This window comes from Drosophila willistoni, assembly GCF_018902025.1.
Source record: "Drosophila willistoni isolate 14030-0811.24 chromosome XL unlocalized genomic scaffold, UCI_dwil_1.1 Seg142, whole genome shotgun sequence".
Lineage (NCBI taxonomy): Eukaryota > Metazoa > Arthropoda > Insecta > Diptera > Drosophilidae > Drosophila > Drosophila willistoni.
This window is the reverse complement of record NW_025814053.1, coordinates 6,575,751-6,594,939: the sequence shown is the minus strand read 5'-3', so window position 1 is coordinate 6,594,939 and position 19,189 is coordinate 6,575,751. Positions and strand designations below refer to the sequence as shown.

Below are 19,189 nucleotides of genomic sequence, written 5' to 3'. Positions count from 1 at the left end.
TTTCAGGATTTGGGTGGGTGGTGCGTGTGAAATGAATATATATTGTTGTATGTGTGTGTGTGTGTGTGTGTGTGTGTGGTGTGTGGGGGGGGTGTGGGTATACGGCCCAACCGAAGACCGATCCCGCCCAGCTGCAACCCTCAACAAGTTGGCACAGGCAGCAGCTTTGCTGCTTTCGTTTTTTTTTACTAAGGAGGAAAACTTGACCCAGAGTTTTTTTTGTAACAATGGAATTTAACGGTTTATTTTGCATGCATATGAATCTATGATGAATCATTGTTGTATCCCTGCAACAGCAACTGTTATACAACATTTTATATATCTGTATATATGGTTCTGTGTGTTCTATATAGTTTTTGTTTCTTTTCTGATCTATAGAACGAACATCCTTTCTCTTTCCATAAGTTTTATTGCTGTTGCAGTTGTTCTTGTTGTTGTTGTTGTTGTTGTTGACGCTTACTCATTTGGCTTTTAAATGGGACATATCATCGCTTAACGCCTGTGGCCAGCACGGGAGGTGGGAGGGGGGAGATAGATGGTGGTGGTTTCATATTTTTTGATTCTGTTTGGAGCAAAAATCTTTGCGCTGCTGATAGATGATGATGGTGGGGTACGCCTGGTTATTACAATAGTTTTTGTTGTTGGTTGATGTTGCTGTTAATATTATTGTTGCTGTTGTTGTTGTTGTTGCTACTATTACTTTTCTCTTATAGCTCTGCTTTCTGCTGCTTATAACTCTCCTCTTTCTCTTCTCATCCTTAATTCCCATTATATGATGATTTTTACTGCTGCGAGCTTGCCAGCTGCTGCTGCTGTTGCTGCTGTTGAGTGACGCCCGCCGCGGCATTGCCCGGCGGTGGCGACGCCTGCTGCTGCTGTTGCTGCTGCTGCTGCAATTGATGCGAGGTCGCTGCCGACGACGCCTGCTGCTGATGATGCGCAGGCGGCGCCGACGACGACGACGCCGACGTGGATTGATGGTGCGATTGCGGCGGCAGCGGCTGCTGCTGCTGTGACGGCGATTGTTGCTGCTGATGCTGCTGCTGCTGCTGTTGAGTCCCACTAGGCGCAGCTCCGGCACCGGCTAAGCTCTGTTGCTGTTGCAATTGTTGTTCTTTGGCAGCTTTTTGTTTTTTGGTCACTGGCGGCGGATTCGTGGATAGCATCATGGCGCGAATGCGACGCTGTGCGGACTAAGAGAACAACGTGAAAGACAATATATATTGAATTAGTAAATAATTTTTAAAATGTTCACATGATTAAACTCTTACTTGTACACTGTAGAACGGCCCAATGATGTGCACGGGCGTCTCCTCGTCACCTCCAGATGGTGGTGCTAGTGCATGCTCTGGTAGTTTTATGACACTGCCCGTTACCCTCTGCAGTTCGCGTACATTCTGACCACCTTTGCCAATGATGCGACCCACCTGAAGAAAGAAGAGGGAATGATTAGGGTCAAGAATCGAAAGAGATTGGGTTCATATGTATGGGACTCACCTGAGAGCTGGCAACCAGCAATTCAATTGTTAGGCGTACATCATCTGTACCGCACATGAAGCCCTCCTCACGCATCTTCTCGAATATCATATACTGCGCCTTCCACTGACCCTCCGGTGTGCCAACAATCGTCACCTTACGCTCCGTTTGTTGGTCCAGCGGCTTGTCGGCGTCTATGGGCGCAATCTTTAGGGATGCATTCGAGAAGCGCATTATGCTGCGTATGTGCGAGCCCTTGGTGCCAATAATGGCGCCGACAGCGTTATTGGGTATATAGAGATATGTCGTCTCTTGCATATCGTTGGGAAACACTGGCGGCACAACGTTCGCCGGCGTCTTAGACATGGCAAAGCCCTGACACGAGGGGAACGGCATGCTTGTATTAAAGACCATGCCATTGCCCGGTGTAGACATCATTGCCATGGGATGGAGGCCGGGGAACATGAGGCTCTGTGGAGCCATTGCCTGAAGATCGTTCTCATAGCTTTGTCGCAGTTTGGTGCTAATTTGATTCTCCGCACGCGACATGTTCTCAATCAATCCCTTGACCGTTATGATACGCTCCAAATTGAAGCTGTTAATGTCGTTTATCGAACTGACCGTGATCTTCGTATCGGTGTCCTGCATAATGCGTTTAATCGTATTGCCGCTCTTACCAATGATGCGTCCAATAAGATTATTGTGAGCGAGTATTTTCAGGCAAATCTCGCTAATGGAAAACCAAAACCAAAGGACCAAATGCAATTGAAGAAAATCAACAAATAAAAACACTCATCATTTGTACTCACCCTTTATTCGTTGAATTAGCCTCCTGCTGCATCACTTCAAGGATACGTTTGCATGCATTGGTGCAATTCTCCGGATTACCATAGATCGTTATCGATTTCTCTAATGAGCCGACATTCTCCTTTCGATGGACATCGACACGAGCCCGGCTCTGTTGTGTTATGGTTCGTATAGTACTACCTTGACGTCCAATGATGGCGCCAACCATTTCGCTCTGCACTAGAATTCGTAGCGGAAAGTCCGCTTGACGGCCAGGACCAGGCATTCCCGGATACGGATTACGCTGATTGCGTTGACTGCGACGTTGATTCTTATCCAGTTGCTCGGCATGCAGTTTGCTGCCCTCAAATTCGACGCCGTTTAGACCACCAGCAGCTCTAAACACACAGAAGATTATAAAATATATATATATATATTAATAATATTATATTGAAAATTTTCAAAAGGTTTTTGTTTCGAAATTGTGTGTACGACAAAACAAAAAAGTGTAAAAGATATACACATATATGTATATATATCATTCATCTATCGAAATAGTGCAAAACATAGGTCAACATATAAAATAACAAAAAAAAAGGACATATAGAAAAAGGACAAAATGTTGTAGCCGCCACACACAATGTGCATCCCATTCCCTTGTCGCCGCCACCTGCCTCATCTCAACCATTCCTGCCTCCCCCCGCTCGTCCAGCAACCACAACCCGCAAACTACTAATCTCTAATCATCATCATCATCATATACCCACTATATACAAAAATCAGCACCACTTAATACTAGATTTACGAGAAATTTGTATTAAGTTTTAGGATTCGTTGCTTAATTTTTGTCAAGGGGAGAATGAATGAATTTCGTAAATCTGGTATTAAGATTAGATAATTGATTGGTTTTTAAGTGTTTTTGTTGTTTCAATGTACCTTTGCGCCTGCTCAGGATTTTCGAATGTTATATGTACTGTTTGAGTATTTTGATCCTTAATAGAAATAGCCTCACATTGTTTGACGATGCCATAGGGCTTCAGTAGCGGTTCGATGTCTTCGAAACGTGTTTGCAGCGGTATGCCGCTTATTAAGATTTTTGATGTCGTAACACTGTGAAGAAAATAGCGGTAAAAACACACAAAAGAAAAGAAAAACAAAACACAAAAGAAGAAAATGTAAGAAAAGCGCACAAAGAAAATGTAAACAAAAAAAAAACATAGAGGAGAGAACCATAAAAGTAAAAGAAATTAAATTTAAAAAAGGAAAATAAAGAGTAAAGTGTAAAAAAAAAAAGGATTAAAAAAAGAAAGCAACGGACCAGCCAGCGCATCATCTAAACATCTAAAGAATGGCTAATAATGAGTGAGCGAGCATGAGACAGCATGAGAGAGAGAAACGGAGAGAACGCCAGCATGGGAGAGAAAAAGAGCCAGCTAGAGAGATTTCAGCGGACAGATGGGAGCCAAAGTAACAGTGAGAAAGAGAGAGAGAGAGAGAGTGTAACACTAAAAAAAATAGATAGATAGACGAAACGAACGAACGGCAGGTTAGAGGCAGGCGCAACGGTTTCTCTTCCTAGCTGATGCTGCCCTAGCGGACCTCTCAAAGTGCATCTGACAAGGACAATGGATTTGCAGTATTGTGAGTAAGGCGGATATAGTAGTATGTAAATTAGCATTTTTAAGCAGTATTAAAGAATAAGTATAAACAAACTACACATAAAATTAATTATATAGAAAGCTAGTTAATAATTACTACACTAAAATAATGCATGCAATTACATATAATGATGGTATGCATGGGGGGAACTAACGGTTCTTATTCTTATATTTTTCCCACCGATCTAATATATCTGTTGGTATGATATAGCCGATATTTGAGATCCTATCCTAATATTTCTTCTTGTGACTCTCTCTTTATTGTTCCAGACAATTGAAAAAACAACAATATTAACAAACATATACGCGGCTCTCTTACACACACACACACACACAAACAAACATGTTGCCAATTTTCAGTTGGAGGAGCCTATGACGACGACGACGAAGATCTTCAACCGCTACTTCGACTGAAGGCAAAACGACGCCTGGAATGTTGCACATTTAATATCGTGTTTATTTTTCTTGGAAGTAATTTCACTCCAACTCCCAAGCTCCATCCGTCGTTGCCGCTACCACCACCACCGCCGCCGCCGACGCTGCTGCTGCAGCCCAAAAAGAATACAAAAAAAAAAAAAGGAAAAAAACAAACCAGCACAAACAAGAAGCAAAAGAAAAGAGGAGCAAAAGTCGAGAGATGCCGCCACCGCCGTCTGGTAGCTTTAGACTCCTCCTCTCTTCTATGGCTCTGGTCTGAACTCATTTTTTTTTATATTTATTTTTTTATTTTGGTTTTTATTTTTTTGGTGCGTCCGCGTTTTTTTTTTTTTTTTTTGTCTTTTTTTCAAAATTCCACGGACTTTATGAATGATGATGGCCTGGATTAACTCACAATTGCTGTCAAACTGTGTCAACTATTGAACAAAACTGTTAGGTTAACATGCAAAATTAAATCATTCTATTAAGTATTATTTCGGGGTGTCGGCATTGATTTTGGAGCCTGAAGAATGATGAGAAGATTTCTTTTCATCTCTTTCCCTCTTTCGCTCTCAAGCAAACAACATTCCAGACTTTGCGATCTTTGTTACTTTTGTTTTGACTTGTTGTTGTTTCAGATACCCTATCTAAGCCGAGTACATGCATATTATGTACACATGGATTTAGTTTGATCCAAATTCTATTTAATCAATTTACTAAATCGTCTTAGAATTGACAATTGCCAATATATTAAGGAATTTTTGAATATCCTAAGAATATCCGAAGTTCATAAGGGTATAGAGACAATGGGATGGATAGCGACATTTTTCTGTTATGGTTGCACATTTTTTTGGACATGAGAGGTTTGTTATTCCAAGAATTAAAATCGAAACCGGTCACCGCCAACAACAAAACAACAGCAAATCATACAAATTTTTGCGGCGCTTGCTGTTTGTTTTGTTGTTCCTTTTTCTTATTTAGTTTTTTTGTTTATAATATCGCGTAGCTTGTTCTTTTTTCTCTCAAAGTATAAATGTATGCATGTATATGTATATGTATATGTATATGTGTGTACAGACTTGTAACTGTTGCGACTGCGTCAAAAAAAGGAAATGCTTTTGTTGGTGCAGTTGATGCTGCATGTGGCATGGTGCATGCAAATGTCAAATTGCAATTTCTTTTGGTCTACTATCCAATGAAAATGCAGCTGCACTCTCTCGCACTCGCACTCTCACTCTCTCTCTCTCTCTCTCTCCCTCTCTCGGCCCAAGTGCCGGGCGCCAATTTGAAAAGCAAATGACCTTTGCCTAACTCACACACACACACACACACTCAGACACCTGAAGAGCTTTTGCTGTTATCAATGCAGGCATGTGCCTTCTGTGTCTCTCCCTCTCTTTTTCTCATTCTCTTTCTGTTTGTTGTGTGTTGGTAACTCTCCCAATCAATAATCGCTGCTGCTGCTGCTGCTGCTGCCAGCTAAGTTGGCGTTGGCGTCAGCGTCGTTCGTTTGTTCGTTTTATTTATATATTTATCTCACTCATTGCACTCACACACAAACACACAGACACACACACATGTTGCAGTGGCGGCGGATTTGCAGTTGTTGCTTCTTTTTTTGCTCCCCCCTTCATTCACTATGGTTTCTTGTTTTTGTTTTTCGTACTTTTTAAACAGTTTTATGAATGAAAAAGTCAGAAATCTGTTGCTGCTGCTGCTGATGTTGCTGCTTTTTATTGCGCACACACGCCACACACGCATACACATTGCACGCATGGCTGTACACACACACACACACACACGTACATGTCTATATATTATAAGTTCTATTTCCATAGCATTCCACAAGTTGGCGACGACGGTCCCCATTTACCGTTAGAGGTGGTTTGGCTATTTTTTTCTTCTTCTTTTCTTGTTTTCTCTGATATTTATTTACTGCTGCTGCTGCTGCATTGTACGCGACGTAGCACTCGCTTATCTATTTTCCAGTCTCCACCGCCCCATTTAACCTCTGCAAACCGTTGCTGGCCTGCACCCGTCCCCCTCCACCTTTTGGCAAAAAGAATTTGTCTTGTCAATACGTGCATACACATGTATGTACATACATATGTGCGAGTCCATATATATGAGAACAAACTTGTTTTCCCCCAGAGGCCTTCTGCGGGCGTATCGCAGTCAGAGAAACGCAATAAAAAACACAAAAAACAAAAACAAATGCAACAAACTGCAAAACTATGCGCGATATATGTATGTATGTACATACATATGTATGTGTGCATGGACAACGGGCGTCACTCGACGACCGTCACACGTCACTAGACGACGACGACGACGGCGGGCGGTGTTGTTGTTGTCATTATCGTTTTTGCATTGTGTTGTTGATTTGACCCAAATTGGTATTCGACGACTAAAAAGTGTATATACACACACACACACACACATACTCATACGCATAAAAAAAAGAGACTGAGGAGAGACCACCGTTACAGAATATTGATGAGAAACAAACGTACATCCTAGCCAACTATAAATCAAAATATTTACATCCACAAGTCTTTCATATTTAGTATCGTATATTACCGAATTGAAGGGAAAGGGGAACAGGGGGGTTAGCGCCACTAAGTATGTAACAATAGGGCAAAAGCAAGCGCAGTAAATGTGGCCCATATTGAAGAGAGGGAGGAGGGAGGTATGGGGAATGTTGTCCCCCGATGACCATATGGTATTATGTATATCTCTATATGTACACATACAAATTTGAATTCTAATCAAATGACATAGTGGGGGGTGGGAGAGAGAGAGGACAGTGATTGAAATCCAGATTTAGTCATACAATCCACCATATGAATTTAATAATATTTAAGATAATAAACGAATGTACACACTATATGTAAGTACATTTGTACATTAATGTGGTTCAATTTTAGATGCAGATTTCATCAGACAGTAATTGATTACATTTCAAAGACTTTGACTTTGAATAATCGCTGCTGCAGGGAAGGAAACCCAACTCATTGGTTGTCATTTGACCTTAGCCCATCCTTAAGTGCTAAAGAAAATTGCAATTCCATTCATTAACTTAATAATCCTAACTTGACATTACTAGATACAATTGTGGAAGTTTTGTCAGATATCGCACCCTTTTTCCAATAGATGTTTGTTTACTGTTTATTTTTAGTGTTGAAATGTGTTGAAAAATCAACAACATTTCCTAATCAGTGTTGGCATTTCGATTGGTAGGGAAGTAGTTTATGCTTTGATCTCTGTGTTGAGAATAAAATATTGTAATTATAATGATATTGAATACACTATTCTGGTTTAGAACCATCAACATTTTATTTCTAATCATCTGGTTTATAACCTGGTTAATGGTCTTATTTCTTCAGTTTCTACCACTAACTCGTTAAATTTGAGACAGTATTGCGGCGATTGCAGTTTCAAAGCGGGCACTTTTTCTATGAATGGGGCAAAACAGAATTCATGATTGTTTTATATGCAGTTTTGGTTGTAGTTGTGTGAATATCTGTGATAGTTTATCAACACTGAACGAATGACAATCATAAAAAATGAGCCTAAAAGCCTGCAATGTATGACATGTGTAGTGAATTAAGGCGATACACACACACACACACACACACACACACACACACACACACACACACACACACACACACACACACACACACACCCACAAGAACAGTCACACACACAGATATACTCACCGATCAAAATAGCGTATAAGTGATTGTTTTTGTTGTTGATAAATATATGAAAAATTGTTGTTGTTGTTGTTGTTGTTATTGTTGTTGTGGTGATGGCTATTGTTGCCGCTGTTGAAGTTGTTGTTGTTGTTTGTGGTATTGAGTCTGTTGTGAATGTTGTTGTGCATTTTTGTTGCTATTTTTTTTATTCCTTTTTTGTTGTTCTCTTTCTCTGGTTGTTTCTTTAAGGCACAAAGCACTAAATTTGTTATCTCTCTCTTTCACGCAATCGCTCTCACTCTCTCTTTTAATCTATCTCTTTGGATGTTTTTTCTTTACAGTTTGCACCAAAAAAAAAGGCAGCTATTTAAAGTGAAGAGACATTAGTTGGAGCACACACACACACACACACAACGCTACAACAAAGATTATGACGTAGCGGCGCCTCTGGCACTGCCTTTCGGCCTCTCTCTCTCTCTCGCACTCGCTAAACCACGCGCTCGGCTCGCTTGTTAAGCACAAGTAAAATAAATTTAAAATTAAAAAAACAAGAAAAAAAAATCGCTTAAAGCAAAAAAAAAAAAATAAATTTAAAAAAACAAAAAATTAAGGTACTGATATGGATGATTCTACTTTTTATTCCGTGATGTCGCTTCGTTTTCGGTTTCTACTGTTTCTTCTTATTCTGCTTCGTTTCTTATTTTTTTTTTTGTGCTTTTTTGGTCACGCGTATGGGCTTTGGGCTTTGATTTGCTTAGATTCTCAACTCTAAATGTGTTTTACATGACTCACACACCACAACACCCAGAAACACGCATCGATCGCGGCGGCGTTGGCAGCGCTGCCTATCGATGATGGCTGCTCTCTTTCTCTCTCTCTCTCTGTCGAGCAGTCTTTTATTGTTGCTATCGGAGGCCAAAAACAGTTATATGCATGTTTACACGCGCCTTAAAAATATTATAGATTTTTCGTCCAATGTTGAACGTGTTTGCTCAATTAGCATACCAAAATGGATGCACCCCGCCGCCAGTTTCTTTGTCCAGAGTTGCCACCCACTTTCTGAGGCAAGTGTTGAGAGCGACCGCCTAAGCAATGACAGAGCAAAGTAGGTCAGTTTAGCACTTTAGCAATAGCAACTAGTTGGGTGCCGTTAAAAGGGCGGGCGGCGGCATAAGGTGACATGGGTTGGGATGAACGTGGAGTGTTAGTTCAGATTGCAACTAAATTGATTTTTATTGTGTCATATATGCCGTTTTTTTCTTAATACAGAGAGACTCAAAGCTCAATACTGCCACAGACAGTGGGACGAGATGGCGAAGATAGAGTTTATATTTCATCTTCATCTCCTTCCTTTTCATTGCGAGATGGCATAGCTTGTGCATGTTGTGTCTAGGCGAGAGGGGAGAGAAGATAGTCAGAGAGAGAGAGAGCAAACAGAAATGCCAATGCCGGGGTCCAGCTCTAACGGTACAAAAAACGTCTTGTATGTTGTTGTTTTCTTCGCATATATGTACGCATGTTTTTTTTTTTTTTTTGCATGGTTGCGTGTGTGTGTGTGCATGTCCATGTGTGGGTTTTTAGATAAAGCCTCCAGCACACGACACATCCCAAAACGTAGTGTAAAAAAAAAAAAAGACACGACACACAATTGTACTTTTTTTTTTTTTTGCTCACTTTTGCTCTCTTCTTTTTATCAAGCACACATCGCAAATTTCATCTATTTTTGTATTCGTCAAACACTCATCACTCACTTTTCTTTCAAATGTAATGACGTAAAAAGCGGGAGGCTCTGTGAGAGGGGGTTTTGGTAGAATTTGATGTGGCAGAGGGGTATATAAATTGCGTTTAATACATCAAGAGAGTATCACCAAAAGGTTAGCACTACACTTTTTTATTGTTTTATTTTTTTTTTACTAAAGGCGCTGAATTTATTTTTATATAAAAAATCTACTTAGTTATGGTTTTTCTTTTATCTTTTTATGATATTTTTTGTGTTGTTTTTGGGTTAACTATGCCGCGTATTTCCGAAAAAGACGACCGCAAAATGCAAAGAGCATTTAACTACTGAAAACTAAACTAAAAAAAAAGCAACACACACACACTAGCAAAGCCACCGACACCGAGAGAACACTCTGCTGGGGCTATGACAAAGAGCAGCGCGCAGCAAAAGCAACGGCAAAATGCGAATGAGACAACAACAGCACAAATATATATACATACATGCATACATTTGTATGTATGATGAACATATATGTATATCTTACACATATACATACATACATCGCAAAGGAGAAGGAGACCGCAAAAGCGCGAAACCATCTGGCAATTGGGGGGAAGAGTGGAGAAGTGGCTTGGCATTGCAGAGAGAGAGAGAGAGAGGTAGCAACTGGCTCCCGAGAGAAAATCAACTTCGGCAAACTGGCTAATTTTTTTTTTTTCTTTTGCTTTAGAAATACCGCTAAGCATGTATGCCTAAGTAGCAATTTTTCGGCTAGTTTATTTCTTTAGTTAGCCAATTGCGATAATAATAAAAAAAAAAAAACTCAGTACACATTATCGGAAATAAAGTACATTTGTTAGCCATTCGCATCTTGAGATTGAAACGGGTTTGATGAATGAAACGATTCAAAATTCTTAATCATACAATTTTTTTAGTTTTCTATTTTAGATGTACATACAAACATCTGCATTAATTGCATTAGAGGGCTCTTAATTAGGTGGATTAATGGCAAATTTGATAAATTATCCAATTTTGATTTCCAATTAACGTGACAACCCTATTCTGGTTTGGCTGCCGTTGCCGTTTTTTTGCTGGTTGCTATCAAGTGTATCGCGCGGCGCGGCCGCCACAAAAAGCCGGTGTATGCTCTCTTTCAAAATTGTTGCGCTTTTGCTAAATTTCGATCTTTTCTCTTTTCATATTTAGACTGTTCTCTTGCGGTGCTTTTTCAAGTTATGCTCGTGCATGTGTGTGTGGGAGGAGTGTCGGGAATGCTCTCTTCAAGCTCTCTCTTATTCTCTTTTGAATTTTCTCTTATGAAAAAGTGCAACAACTTGATTACGTCACGCATTGCATGCGTCGAAGACGACGTCAACTATTTGTTATTTCCGGTCAGATATCTGCACTATATATTTGTGTGTATATAATACAGATGTACGAATATGTGTGTGTGTGTGTGACGTGTCGTTGGCAAAATATTTGGCATATGATATGTATGTATGTATGTACATAAAATCTATTATATATGTCTGTACATACATATGTATCCAAATGTATATTGACCGCAAAAACTGGCAAGTAAGAAAAATTAAAAACGGTAAAAACAGTTGTAAGTAGTCAGTTGTGAGGTAAGGTAAAAGCAAGGAGGCAAAGTCAACTGGTAGTCAACTGCCGACGCAACCGTTTGCTCTGCTGCTGCTCCTACTGCTGCTGCTGCTGGCTGCTTTGCTACATATTTTGGCAGTTCAATGGCCTCAAAGAAAAAAAAAAACAGCTTACAGCCGGCCGAGTTGTTGATCGTGAATTGCTGATAGTGCGACGACGACTTGCGGACAGACTGTCGGACGGACGGACTGCTGGCAATATTTTTCTTCTCTTCTACCACTAAAAGAATGAAACGAAAAAAAAAAACTAATAACAAACGGTAGCCGAAAAAGAAATGCTGTTATCTCTTTCTCTATCCCGCTCTTTTATGAGAGCGGTGCTCGTGCTTTTAGCAGGGCCGGGCAACAAGAGCGCCCAAAAGAATTGTCGTTGTATTGGAGCGACTTTTTTTTTTTTTAGTGTGAAAGCTACTTTATACTGTGCGAAATGTACGGGAAAATGAAATTATCTAGTAAAACGAGGATTTCGGCAAATGTTCGGCTCACAGGCTCACGTGTTCGTCCTTTGGGATATTTGAGAACCCGGCCCTGCATTAGATTGCGGGACCGTGTGCGCCGATGGCTGTTGTTTTGTACTGCGAACGAGCTTTGCTCTTCTCCCTCAGAGCTTTTAAGCTTTTCAAACTAATGTGTCCCATACAAGTTCAAGTATTTACATACCTCTCTGTTTCTGCGTTCGGTTTAATGACATTTTCCTTCGACAACCTGGCCAACAAATTGCTTTGAGACTTTCGAACATGCAGGAGAAACTTGCATTTGAACAAACTTCTATAATTCCCCGACAATTTAAAGATGAATTGGCCAATAAACTTTGATGTACTTATCACAGCTACTGCCCATGCGAAAAGTCGGGATAATGAACGAATACTTTATGCACATACTGTAGATGCAGAATCTATGGCATTTATTGAGATGTTACTAATACTTAGTGGCCCTATTATTTTAGAAACTGTTTATTGCTCGTGGCACACACACATACATATATATCTGTATATGTATCTGTGTGTAGAATGCAGCTGCTGTTCTGGAGAACGACCCTATTTCCTTGTTTTTGGCAGTGGTGAAATGCTTTCTTCGTTGCCGCAAAAGACCTACGTTCATCGCTGGTGACACCAAAGAAGAAGAACAAACAATGGGTCCAGCTGTACAGTAATTTCGCCGTTCATACGCATCTATGTATACACATACATACGTACAGACATTTGTGGGTATGTAAATGTCCATGCACACACACATACTAACGTAACCACGCAAGGATCAAGGAGCAGGACATCAAAAATAAGGTAAAAGGGTTGATCGCAGCAGCAGCAGCAGCAGCTGGTGCCCTTTACTCTGCCACAATGCAATAAAGAAGAAAGTGATCGGCGAACCGGTGAAATAACGGGGTGTTCCACACCAAAAAGAAAGTTGCAAACGAGGCCAAGGATTCGCGGAAAAAAAGGAACGGTGGTGGTATCCCTTTGCATGCGTGTGTGTGTGTGTGTGTGAGTTATTTCCGTATGCGGCTAATACACGTGTTGCCAACAACAGTTGTTTTTGGTTACCGTGGTTAATGACAGAAGACAAGATCATCCATAAAATCCATTTTCTATCTCTCTCTCTCTCTCTCTCTCTGGCTCTGGCTCTCTTTCTATTATAGTCATTGGGTACAGATTCGCTAAAGAGCATTTTTGTTGAAAAACTAAGCCAGCAGAGTAACATGAATCTTAAAATCTTAACCTTCGTCTTTGGTATGTGCATGTGTGTCTCTCTCTGTGTGTGTGTGTTGTGTGTGTGTGTCGTTGAATTCTTGGAAATTTCTAATGAACACAAACACAACAAAAAGGAGCACACACAACAACAACAACAAAACCATGCATGTATGTGTAGTAGAACAAAAACTGAAGAAAAAACGAAACCGAAATAATGTGGATCAAACGCACGCTATAAACAAGCGGAACGTGAGAAGAGCCATGAGAATCATCAAGTAAGGCACAAACTTAAAAAAAAATGAAGAAAAAAACACATACTTGTGTGTGTGTGTGTGTTGATGATGAGGGCATGTGCGCCGACGCAGATGCCGCATTAAGTAAGCATATTAAAGAGAGAAGAAGACTTAATGCAAAAGGTAGATTAGAAACGCCTCCCCTCCCCCCCGCTTACCTAGCACAAAGTGAGAGAGAGAGAGAGAGACAGAAGATATGAGATCGCAAGTTTTCCATTGAAATCCTTTACATTAATGTAATGTAATAATTTGAATCGCCTTTCATAGAGATCTTCTGTTCTTGATCAGTGGCTCAATTGACAAATATCAAGTTGTGCGTGTGTGTGTGTGTGTGTAGGTTAGGGCAGGGCAGGGCCTACCTGCTGCAAAAAATTAAACTCTACCTGCGCGCGCTCTTTTTTTTCTTCTTTTACCAAAAATTTGCATCCTGTTTGTGCCTCAAAAGCCAAAGAAACCAACCAACAAAATAAAAAAAATAAAAAAAAAAGGAAAAGGAAAAGATTTGCAAAGAACTTGGCGTCCTTCTACTCTTCCGCTCTGCAAGAATACAATCTCTCTTGGCTTCAATAAACAATTCAATTCGACGCTTTCGTTTTATACGCCTCCCACACATCTCCCCTTCACCCTCCTCCTCGTTCTCTTCCGCCCCCCCTTTATTCGACTTCAATATGGGCCAGCGCGAATGTAGGTAAAGGTAGGTAAAGTGTCTGCCTCTGTCTGTACTTGATTTCATTCAAATATCCATCGATTCTATACCATGCACACACACACACACACACACACACACACAGACACACTAATATCCATCATATATAATATATAAACCTGTGTTTTTTTTCTTTTTTTGGTATTTTGGAAACGAGTTTTGTTGAGACCATGCGATGGCGAGTGCGGGGGCGGGGGCGGGGGCGAGCAATCTCGCTTGAATGAAGCATAGTAGTAAAGCCAAACGTGTACCAAGGTCAGCACAACAAACCAAAACGAGTCTAATGCCAAGAGGAGAGAGAGAGAGAGAAGTGCATAGAGAGCTTTGTATGAGAGCAGCTGCCAAAGGGAAAGAAACTAGCCAAAAAGGATCGCGGGCGAAAGATGCCTAGATCATCAAGCCAACATTCTTCTAATCTTCTACCCAAAAAAAGGATCTTTTTTTGGTTTTTTCCCTACTAATTTGACTGTCAATCAAAGGAGTTATGAGCAGGCGACGCGAACCCCAGCAGTTTTTTTCTTTTCTTGTTAATCGATGGGAATCAAATTTGCTACGACTCTTTGTGGCATATCTATGCGAGCGATTGCCGCTAAAGATTAGGGGGCCACCCCTCCCCTACCCTACCCTATCCTATCCTCCCTCCCTCCCTCCCTCCCTCTTCCTTTGCTAACAAGCGAGCATAAGTAGCAACACAGAGAAAGACTACAAAACAGTAGATAAAGAAGCTGATACACAATGATACATATATGAGGAGATGCTCGCCAAAAGGCTTTGAGCTTAACAAAAAAAACAACACAGAGAAAAGAAAAGGGTTGCGCAGCGATTAGATCCTTGCCAGATGAATTGGCAAGGAGCAACACACTCAGAGCGCTCCAACTACCTTAGGCCCTACATATATCTGCGTTTGTGCAAGTGAACAAACATTAGAAAAAAAAAGGATGCCAAGCAATTCTTTCGTATAATTAAAAATGTTTGAGCACAAAAACTGACAGCAGCAGCAGCCAAGGTACGCCGGAAATGTGAGAAACTTGTTTTTTTCGCCTAGAAATAAAAAAAAAAACTAAAAAATGAAATGAAAAAGAAACCAACACAAGCGGCAAAACCCCGGGAAGGGAAAAACAACGCGAACGCGTTAGAGTCCCTAAGATCCTAAGGCTAAAATTCATCCATATACATATAGTTTCAACGCCAACTCCAAGAGCATACTGAGAAACTTGATCACACACACACACACACCACCTTAAACATGAGCTCACTTTTACTGCGGGGAGCTTTTGGGCCAACCCTTTTGGCATTTTCTAAGCAACTTCTCCTGGCAACGACAACAGGAATTGGACAGAACGAAGCGGAGCGGCTTGTTTTCTTTGGGGGATTAAAGCAAATGCTACAGAAAAAGATTTCATCGTCGTCGTCGTCACACACACATCTGTTTGGTGTGTGAGATTTCTTTTTTTTTTTTTGTAGATATTGGCAAAAGGTTTTTTTCCTTCTCTCTCTCTCAAGTCTAGAGCTTAGCCGATGTTGCAACAAGCGGCTTAGCACTTCTTTTCTGCCTTTCTTCCCCACCCATCATATTTCTCCATGACGAGATTATGAAATATGCTCCTACCCCTTAGGCTAGGGGGCGGAAACTATTGATGCCATTAGAAGAGATCAAGATCAACATAGTTGACTACCAAGTAATAAACAGAGCGGCGGAGGGGGGAAAGCTTCAACGTTCTTTGGAAACCTAAATTGCGAAAATTGCATTGCATTCTGGGAAACAGAGTTCCATTCACATTTACCGAGTCAGCAGGAAAATGAAAACCCAGAACTTCTCTCTAAAATATTTAAATTTTAAAACATTGCATTCTTCTTGGCCAAATTAGGTTGTGTGTGTTTAGGTAGAATATATACAAAAACTATAATAAACTGATTAGGTCTAGGGTCTAGAAGCAAATCAAATGAGGTGGGTTATATAGATCTAGGAGAGTTTGAATAGTACGGAACAACATTCTTGTCTATTCTAGTCTACTAGCAACAAAATGGTCTAGCTAAACACCCCAGACTGAACTGCTTAGGCCTAAAAAAGGCTTAGTCTCTAAAGGCAAATGTGGTTATAATGATCTGAAACAACATTTATGTAATTTATGTAACTATCCTCCGCTGTTTGAGTGCATTTGAGTCTAGCAATAGACTATTGACTGAATATAATATAGACTTAGCAAGATCACAACTATTCGAAACTGCTTAGGTCGTCTTTGAGGTGTAGAGGCAAACCAACTTAGGTGGATAATATAGACCCAAGGAGTTAATAAATAAGGAAGATCACAACTATCCTAGAATGCTTATTCTCTTCCAATTCATCAGCATAGAAATCTATGATAATTTAAAATTTTCCTTTCCACTATATTTAAGGTTGATGCTGAGAGTTTTTTTCTTCTTTTTTTTTTGACAAATTTCTTATGTTTTGATAGCCTCTTTAGAAGGGGAACCCTCGGATTCTTTATCCTGATGGTGATGGATGCTGCTCAGTGTGCGTGTGAGTGTGATGTGTGATCTTGTTCTGGCTACCTTCTTCTCGGTTGTCATACGCAGCATGCGGCGGCAAGTATATCAATTTTGTCAGATCAGAGAGGGTTGAGCAGCAGAGTGAGGAGTCGTGCTGTTGTTGTTGTTCCTCTAGCTAGGGCCAGTTAAGGGCAGAAAAAGGGGTGTGGTAGTGGTAGTGTGCGCCTCTCGTGGAGTTGAGGCAGAGGAGGGCTGGGTGGGTACACAGGTAGTAGGTACTAGAGATACTCCTTTTTTTGGCCTTCTTTTTTCATGTGACAATGATAATAGGCATTTTTTTTTTTTTTTGGACTCCCAGTGGCTCTTTCTCTTCAGCGTGTTTACTTACACCACTTGAGCTTAACTCTCGGCAGCAATGGACAAAGAGTTGATGAGGGTCAGGCAAAGATAGGAGTCGTCGTTGTCGTCGTACTCCTTCTTCTCCTCTTGGCATTTTTTTTTTACTTTTGCTCTTGTGATATGCCCAATTTATCACAGGAAATTAGCTGCTATTTAGCAGAGTTGTATGTCCAATGTGGTGGAGTGGCAAGGGGAGGCAGTAGGCCAGAAATAGGGTGAGGAGGGGGGGTAGGCAGGCTACCGTATAGCTGCGGGTGTGTGCCACTCTCACTACTGTGTGTGTGTGTGTGTGTGAGGCAAGCATCATGTTATTTGGCGTGATAATTTGTGCAATTGTGGATAGCAGCGGCATTTCTAAGACGAAGGATCTTTGCAGTTTTTTTTTTTTTCTTCTTTTTTGCGAGGGGTCTATTGCGGCGCCATTTTGAAAAAGGAACCCTCAAGGTTCTACACACTCATCATCATCATCAGAGTGTGTGTGTGTGTGTGTGTGTGTGTGTGTGTGTGTATGTAGAAAAGGACGATTTCAAACTAATTAACGTTTTGTGGGCGTTGAAATCTGATAGCAATGAGAAAAACTTAGCAACAAAATATGGTCATTGAAATCTTCCCAAACTAGAGGTAACTTTCCCCTGCCCCTCCCCCCGTCATCATCATCTTTTGATCTAATTAAAAAGCATTACACAAACAACAAAACATTTAGGATAGAAAACAACTAATTAAACTACATTATATAAGATCAGAGAAAAAAAAGGTAGTAAAGGGGTGTCCCCTCTATAGGAGTCTAAAAGTTAAAGAGGAAAGAGAAGAGAGTCTATCCTTGTCTCCTTCACTCTTTACTTTGCTTATTAGAAGGATACGGTGCGGGGAATGTGGGAGATGATCTTTAAATATGTATTAATTATTAGTTAATTAGTTTTCTAGGGACATACCTTGAGGTGCCAGCACCTTCCAATTGCTGTCGATCCAATGGCGGATCGAAGATTTGTTCACGATCTTCCTTCGATAATTCCAAATCGGCAAATTGATCCAGTTCGGAAGCCATTTTTATTATCTTTTTGGTTTGGGGGGTGGGTGTCCTGTGTGTCCTTTTTACGTTGATTATTTTATTATTATAATTATATATTTTGTGATGGCTTTTCCTTTTCTTTTTTTTTTAACGAGTTTCGTAAGCTCGCGACTTTCGTGCAAAAAAAAACAAATTCTATATAATTTCTATATTATAATAAACACAACAATTTTTCGCCAACAAAATCTGAAGTTTTCGTTACCAGAACGCACGCGTTTGTTTTTGTTGTTGTTCTTTTAAATGTTTCAATTAATTATTTTTGTTTTATTTTGTTTTGCCTCTTCAAGCCAATGTTATTATTTCGTTTTAACTTAAAACTTTTCTGATTTTTAAAACACTTGAGAATTTCGAGTTCCAAAACCGGGATTTGGGTCGTTGTTTTTTTGTTTTTGGTGGGCGTTCTGAATTGGGCGTGATGATTGAGTGTTTTTTGAGTTTGTGGAGTTTTGTCTTTTCCAAATATTACAAAAGAAAAAGAAAAACTCGAAAGTGTTTGTTTGTTTGTTTGTGTTGTTTGGTTTCGTTTCTTGTTTCTTTTTTTTTTATGTTTTTATGCTTCTTTTTTTAGTTCGATGGAATGTGGTGATGGTGTTTTTTTCGGGGGGTGGGGTGAGGAGTAAAAGATTGAATGAACTGCGTGTTGTTGTTTGTTGACTGTGGAAGGGAGATAAAGGACGTTTTCTGCGTGTGTGTGTGTGTGTTGGGTGTTTGATGTTGTGTGAGTGTGTCTTCAATATGAATCTTTTTGAATTTTGGCGCTCAGTTTGCACATTGATTCATCGCCCTGAATCTTCTCAATAATGATCGAATGTTGTTGTTGATGTTGGTTCTTTTCTTTCCTTTTCTTTTCGTTTTGGTATTGTCGTTAATTATGATGATGATTATTATATTCCGTTTTTGAGTGACTGTGACTGACTTTCTGCCGCTGATTATCTTATGAATTCGAATATGAATTTATACATATACATTTAATATATATATATATATATATATTTCTATTTCGTTTTAGTGCTTATGCATTGCTTTTTTAACGGCTCTGCTTCTCTTTGGATTTGGATGCGCGTTCTATATATATATATATATATATATATATAAATATATATAGTGGGCGGGCTTTTT

General features: G+C 40.1%; 1 protein-coding gene across 4 annotated transcripts; it reads right to left on the bottom strand.

The window, feature by feature from the left end:
• Positions 1-213: 213 nt before the first annotated feature.
• Positions 214-18,323, bottom strand: LOC6644757 (insulin-like growth factor 2 mRNA-binding protein 1). Of its 4 annotated transcripts, none has more exons than XM_023176931.2 (6): positions 17,934-18,323; positions 3,199-3,372; positions 2,286-2,660; positions 1,498-2,206; positions 1,272-1,427; positions 214-1,193 (listed from the first exon to the last, which is right to left on the bottom strand). In XM_023176931.2, the coding sequence occupies exons 1-6, from the start codon at positions 18,044-18,046 to the stop codon at positions 783-785; spliced, it is 1,938 nt and encodes a 645-aa protein (XP_023032699.1). In that variant the 5' UTR covers positions 18,047-18,323; the 3' UTR covers positions 214-782. The 4 variants fall into 4 exon arrangements, with proteins under 4 accessions (XP_023032699.1, XP_023032701.1, XP_002067484.1 ...); XM_023176933.2 differs by lacking the exon at positions 17,934-18,323 and adding an exon at positions 8,060-8,360; XM_002067448.4 differs by lacking the exon at positions 3,199-3,372 and having other exon boundaries at positions 17,934-18,321.
• Positions 18,324-19,189: the final 866 nt, after the last annotated feature.

Excerpts from the sequence above, each read along its gene's own strand:
- LOC6644757 (XM_023176933.2), bottom strand. The coding sequence starts at position 8,226 with ATGCACAACAACATTCACAACAGACTCAATACCACAAACAACAACAAC. Across the intron at positions 1,428-1,497 it reads TGCTGGTTGCCAGCTCTCAG|GTGGGTCGCATCATTGGCAA; the intron begins GTGAGTCCCATA and ends TTCTTTCTTCAG. Across the intron at positions 1,194-1,271 it reads GGCCGTTCTACAGTGTACAA|TCCGCACAGCGTCGCATTCG; the intron begins GTAAGAGTTTAA and ends TTGTTCTCTTAG.